This window comes from Acanthisitta chloris, unplaced genomic scaffold (genome assembly GCF_000695815.1).
Source record: "Acanthisitta chloris isolate BGI_N310 unplaced genomic scaffold, ASM69581v1 scaffold34902, whole genome shotgun sequence".
Classification (NCBI taxonomy): domain Eukaryota; kingdom Metazoa; phylum Chordata; class Aves; order Passeriformes; family Acanthisittidae; genus Acanthisitta; species Acanthisitta chloris.
In genome coordinates, this window is record NW_008662754.1 from 1 (window position 1) to 6,608 (window position 6,608).

General features: G+C 55.6%; 1 protein-coding gene across 1 annotated transcript; it reads right to left on the reverse strand.

Moving 5' to 3' along the window:
* Positions 1-2,193: 2,193 nt before the first annotated feature.
* On the reverse strand, positions 2,194-5,708 carry ATP6V0B (ATPase, H+ transporting, lysosomal 21kDa, V0 subunit b). The gene is made up of 7 exons (XM_009070723.1): positions 5,654-5,708; positions 5,088-5,171; positions 4,561-4,638; positions 3,892-3,961; positions 3,500-3,551; positions 2,905-3,095; positions 2,194-2,518 (listed from the first exon to the last, which is right to left on the reverse strand). Exons 2-7 carry the CDS (start codon positions 5,144-5,146, stop codon positions 2,492-2,494), a joined length of 477 nt encoding a protein of 158 aa, XP_009068971.1. The 5' UTR covers positions 5,147-5,171; positions 5,654-5,708; the 3' UTR covers positions 2,194-2,491.
* Between the last annotated feature and the right edge of the window lie 900 nt (positions 5,709-6,608).

The window sequence follows — 6,608 nt, forward strand, 5'->3', positions numbered from 1 at the left end:
CCAATATATATTTCATTGCTAGGAAGCATTGGGAATCTCACTCTCCCTACCGCAACGGCACCACTGAAAGATCTTGCTCTGCTCCCACCGCGAGTTTGGCCCACCACGAGTAGTTTCTGCGCGGACCGCAGCATTTCCCTTGCTGCGAGCGCTGCCTCCGCCGGCGTTTGTGCCCGTTTAGAGCCACCCCTACTCCCGAGGCGTCTTGTGCCACTGGTCGCTCGCCTAAGCAAAGGCTTTCCCTCTCCCTTAGCAAACTTAGAGCAGAGAGCAGAGCAACACCCTGCCGGCCCAGCCCTGCTCCACCCGTGCAAACAAAGCCTGCTGAAATCTGTCCAGTTTCTGCCTCCAGCTCTTGGTTTGGCTCTTCAGCAGGTGGCATTTCTCCCATCAGTACTTAGACACAGTTACCAAAATATCTGTCACCTCCTGCTGCTACTGCTCTTACATGAGACAAGGTGCAAGGTGCTGGAGTCCCACTTAAGCTTTTTCTCCATGCTTGAGCAGCAGGTGTTTAGTCCAAGTCCATAAATCCAAGCACACACACCTAGAACAAGGGAACAAAGAGTGTGCTCACTTTATCATTGCTGGGAGGAGGACCATGGTCACCCTGAGACAAGCCCTGGTGGGTCTGAGGGTTACAAGGCACCCATGGGCAAGTCTAGAGCCCACTCTCTTGCCAAGGCTGTGATACAGGCAGGATTTGGAGGGCAGAAAAGCACCTTTCAGAGGGATGCTTCTGACAACAGATGGATTTCTATCACAGCAGGGCAGCATAGGGCAAGACCTAGCCCTGATAGATAAGTGGGTAATCTTTCAAAATGGCTGTTAATCAGGGAGATGATTAACCCATAAAGCAGCTTCTCTGCCGGCAGCACAGGCTCTCCTACGCCAGGTATCTTGACATGAGTCTGATGAGATGGCTCTGCAGCTCCCAAGGCCTTCAGATGCCTCCGGTCTGCAGCTGCAGCAGCAGCAATGGGGTACAAGCAGGGCAGGCAAAACTCTGGCTACACCTGACACCAATTCTTCCAAAGAGGCAGGGCCTGTATTGTGTTCTGCCACTATACAGGGCACACATTGCACCTGTGAGAGCCTCTAACCCCAGGGGACAGCCAACACAGCTAGCACTGGCTTGGTTTGAACCAGCAATTGTCATGCACCCAGAGCTGAAACATACTGTGGTCCCAAAACACACAGGACAATGTGGAGCAGAGACAGGAGACCTGCAGAGCTCAGAGGGGCCATGCAGAGGCAGCTGCCCTAGTCCAAGGGCAAGAATCAGCAGGCTCCAGCAGCCCCACTGCAACCCCAGCCAGTTGCATCCATGGTAGAAGAGATGGGCAGCTCCAGATATGCATCTGCTCTTACACAGCATTGGGAGATCGATGCTTTCCCTGTGAAGATACACTGGTAGCAGAGCAGGATGAGGTCCTTGTGCTGGATACAAGAGATGGCAGAAGCATCAGCTCCATGTTCTCTGGTGAGCAGAAGCAGTGGGACCTTGTCCTTCCCTTCCCCCAAGCAGTAGAAGAGTTGCAGGCCCAGCTGTCCACAGCCAGCTTCCCCACGCTGTATTCACCACAGCCAGGGAGAGGGAACAGAGCCAGCACAAAGTGTCCCCACCCCTGGGACCTCTGCCAGGGCCCCCTGGAACAGAGGGGCACTACAGAAGAGTGCCAGCACCCAGCCAACAGTCACACAAGAGAGCTGCTGGCTGGAGAACAGCCTTGGAAGGGGCAAAAGCTTTGCTCCTCTGCCCTTCTGGTGCTCCCCAGCTGCACAATGGAGCTATGGACACCATGTACACACACTCTGTGCTAAACTACCTGGATGGGAGCCGAAAGGCCCAAGGCAGCTTGTGTTTGTGCCTCCAACACGCCCCACATGGTGCTGGTAGGAGCCTGGCAGAGGCAATGTGGAGCTGCCTGCAGCCTGCTCCAGCAGCCTCATACCTGCTCCAGGCAGCAAGGCAGAGCTCTGTGTTCCCACAGCCAAGACAGAGCAGCTCTTGCAGACTGAACAGGCAGCAGGGTTAACCCTACACAGGGAGGACACCACCAGGCTCCTGAAGCAGGACAGAGATTTTGCCAGAGGCACAGAGAAGAATCTTTGAGCAGGGAGGTCACCCCAAACCAGCACTTGTTCTCTAAGCCTCCCCAGCACCTGCAGGGCAGAGGAAGAGCTGCATCCTTGGACGATAACCATATTTATTTCACTGACACAGAATTGCACTGGTGGTCGATTCTACACACACCGGGGACAGGCAGCAGCAGGGCCCCACAGGCTGGGCCAGGCCACTGGGGGCAGAATTCACACAGAGAGATTTGTTTCTTCCGAGGGGCCGATCGATCTGCGGGACGGGGCTCTACGCAGTCAGGCTCCTGCTCCCGTCACCAGGCATCTCTCGCCCCAATCAAGTATAGAAACATTAAATAAGTATATACAGAACCTCTTGGGGCGGGCTGGAACAGGCTGGGTATGACAGGGCTCAGTTGCCCATTTTTACTTTAGATGTCTAGAAAGAAAGAAGAGATGTTAGGCTGTAGCCCCCAAACCCCATTCCAGCACCCCAGTCCTACCCAAGCACCCTGGGATCATCCAGAAGCTGCAGACAGTTTATCAGCCTCACCAGTAAGACAGAAGTATCACACAAGGTGCACCCAAGGTGACACCCTTGATGACAGTTGCTCTGAGGGGTCATCAAAAGGGTTCACACTGCTGCAAACAGGCACAGTATGCTGTGGGGAGAGCTACACCACCCCAAACCCTGTGGGCAGTCTCCCCCATCCCAATGCAGAAGACTGTGCTGGAGCTCAGGTGTGTCTCCCTGGAGCTGGAGAGTATCCAGAGTGACAGGCACCTTGTGCTCACATAAGCCTAGTGGCCGCAGTAGGCATGTACCTGCAGGATAGCAACGATGACCCCAAACAGCCCTATGGCACTGCCAAATATCTCCACGATCAAGATCTTGACGAAGAGGCTGGCATTCTGGGCATCAGCCAGGGCAGCCCCGCTGCCCACAATGCCCACGCAGACCCCACAGAAGAGATTGCATAAACCCACGGTCAGGCCAGCCCCAAACATGGAGAAACCTGTGAGAGAGGAACACTGCAAGAGCAGGGGGTAACCCCCTTCCACCTGCACCCAGGGCATGCTGTGGCAGCTCTGCCTCGAGGTGGCAGAAGACCCAGAGCTATCAAGCCCCAGCACTGTTCTCCTGTTCAGGGAGCAGGAGTGCTGCAGAGTGTGCCCCAGCTCCCGCAGCACCAGGCCAGCACGGGACAGCAACCTGCTGCCACCCAGGGGAGAAGCAATGCTGCTGCTGGGCAACACAGCCCCGCTGGGTGCAGGAGGACCTCAAGAAGGTATTTTAAAAGCTGCCTTTTGGCAGAAGAGTCACATATCCTTCAGGCACCTGCAGCAGGCCACGGGTCAGTCGGAAAGTGGAGGTCATGGTGTGGCACAGTGATGGCACCAGGGACCCATCAGTCCTTACCTGCATGGTAGTTCCTGGCTCCAATCTCTTCTGGGGTGACTCCAGAGAAAGGCTGCAAGAAAGCACACGACCTGGGTTAGTGACAAGCCTGCAGTCTCTGGGAGAGGTACCTGTCTGCAATACGGTATAAGCCAGCCACATTTTGGCCAGAGCTGATCCCTGACTCTATGTCCCCGGCTGGCTTTATGACATCTGCCTGGCATGTGCTCCCCCAACCCTCTCTTCAGTGTGGACAAGGATCACCACTGGTCCAGGGGCTCCCAGAGCCACAACAATGTCCAAAGTCCCCACAGGGCCGCCACTCACAATGCTGGCCTATGACCAGCTGCCTGTTCCCACCACAGTCCCAAGGCCAGTGCAGAGCTGGCAGGGCAGCCCAGGTGCTCCCATACCTCAGCCATGTTACTGATGACAATTGCCATGATGATCCCATAGATGGCCACAGCCTCGCAGAAAATGATGCTGTGGGAGAAAGGCAAAACCTGAACAGTGTCTCAGTCAGTCTGACCACAGTGCCCCAGGGGAAAGATCCCACCCTAAGTAGCCCCTGCCACTTCATGCCCAGCCAGCCAGCAGCCAGACCCCTCCACAGCCATATGGGAAGGCAGAAAGGCAGTCCAGCTTACACACTGCTTTCCTCTCAAACAAGGAGGAGCTGGCAAACACAAAGGCTGTGTGCTGGTTGTGTTGTGGCACCTAAGTAAGCCGCAACGGCCCCATGGTAAGCAGGCCCAGGGAGCTCTGCCCTTCGCCAGCTCCTTTCTGCTCCTTGGGGAAGGGTTGTGCAAGGAGAACCCTCTCCTGGGCAGGAAGTGTGATCTCAGGGTGTTTGTTTTGAACACACTGGGCTCATTCACTGCGTGATATCACACAGTGACTCTTCAAAGCAGCACTCTGGCTCCTTTAGGGCTCTTTGTTTTGAAAGCAAACAGCATCAGCAGCTCAGTAAGGAACAGTCTGCCAGCAGCACCCAGACAGAGATTGGACAGAAGCCTCTGCACTGGGTTGGGACCTGCCCTGCTAAGGTGCAGCTTGAGCACTAACTCCAGGTCTGTGCTTACCTGACCAGGTTCTTCGTTTTGATTCGAGGGGCTTTGACTCCACCACCAATGATGCTGGAGCCCGTGATGTAAATCCCCCTGTGGCAGACAAGGGAGGTTAGTGGAGGGCCTGGCACTCGCAAAAGGATTCTAACAGGGAAACCAGGATTTTCCAGCTGAGCAAAATACTGGGCATGCAGCTGGGTGACACTGCAGACTTGGCTTTAGTACCCGCAGGGTACAAGGGGTCCCAAGCTCTACCACTTGCCCCAGCAGAACTGCTGGGGCACAAGAGCCACCACTGGACAGCCTGGACTCAGGAGTATGGCTTCCAAAGACTTCCCTGTCTTTCCACTTCCACTGCTGCCTGTGAAGTAGTCTGCTGAGACCCCCCAAATCCCCCAGCAATCCAGCCCCACTGCTGTGGTGACCCACAGCTCTACATGCACACACTGTTCTGCCCCTGTCCTACTGTGGGAAAACCACAGTATATACACAGCTACTGAGGTGGGACAGCAGGAGATTGCTGAGGAGCCAGTCTCACTCACCAGGCAGCTCCCACCACGGACAGGGAGATGGCCAGGCCAATGCCCAGGTTGCACCACATGAAGGGTGAGGTCTCCGTCAGGAACCTGGAGACAAAGAAGTGTCCCGAGTTAGCACACAGGCTGAGCCCCACAGTCATGCCACAGAGCCCCGAAACAGGTAACCCCTCAACCAAATTATGCAACCCAAGATGGGTTGGGCACCCAGACAGGAGGACACAAGAGCCTTTCCCTGCCACCCAGCAACACAGGACCCTCACCTGCATGGATTGAGATCTTCCTCCCAAACCCCTCCCACTGTGAAGTGGAAGCCTGGGCCAGGAGAAGTAGAGAGCAGGGCAGTGATAGCTGCGCCAGGACCCCATATGGGGCCAGCCACACGAACACATGGGCTGCATCTATCCTGCCTCCCAGGCAGCAGAGGCCCTGCTCACTGTAGCTCTTGTTCCCAGGCAATGCAGCAACTACTGCTCATCGCTGAAAAGCAAGTGCTGTTCCCTGCAGGCACTGCCAGCACTGTCCACCTCCTCACACTGCCCTGAGGATGCTCATATTCACTGGGAACTCACCAGGCCACATCGAAGCGGAAGCCCAGGTCAAATATTGTGTAGCAGATCCCTGGAAAGCAAAGAATGACATGGAAACTTTCAGACAGGCACCAGCTACCTGCCTGGTACTGCCACTTCCTCCAGTACCTGTGAAGCCCTGGTGCAGAGGCCCAGGAGCTCAGCACAGCACACAGGAGGGTTACTGGGAAGACTGGCTCAGGTGTGCAGAGCTGTGGGGCTAGGTGTCCCATTCAAGTCACACCCCAACGATCCCAGAACTTCTACATCAGCACAGTACAGATGGCCCAGACCTGTGATACTCCCAGACCCCATCCCAGTCTTGCCCAGAACACGATCATGGTGGTTGTCACACCCATTTTCTGTTCCCTGGCCCTGCTGAGCATCCATAGACCAAGCTGAGCTACAGGGTCTCAAGGATAACCCATAGCCTGGTGCCCCAGCAGTTTCCATCTGCATCCCGCAATGGCTTAGCTCTGCTGCAGAGCCATGGCACCAGGGGACCAGCTGTGAGCTCTTCTCTCTCACAGGAGAGGCAAGAAGAACAAGGCTGTGCCAAGTGACCATCACATGCTGCTCCATCACCATCCCACCAGGGGCTGTGCTGCTACCCAGGAGCCCATCAACACCAGAAACTTCAACTGCCTCCCAGCACCCTCTTTCCAAGGCTGTAGGTTCAAGCCATGACTGCTGTCCTTAGCATTTCCCCCAGGGTTAGTCATTTCCAGATAAATCTGTAGTCCAATACAGACAGGAGACACCAAATCCCTGAGAAACTCAGAAAAGCCCTTCCTTTTCAGGGAGCGGGTTACAAGAAGGGCTTGCTCTGCTGTGCCCTGAATGCTCCTCTCCCACATGGAACCACAGCCAGGAGTCACACCTAGCACCCCTGCATGGCCTGGGCACATGCAGGGGTGCTTGCACCAAACCCCTGCCTTGTCCTGACCCCATCAGCAGG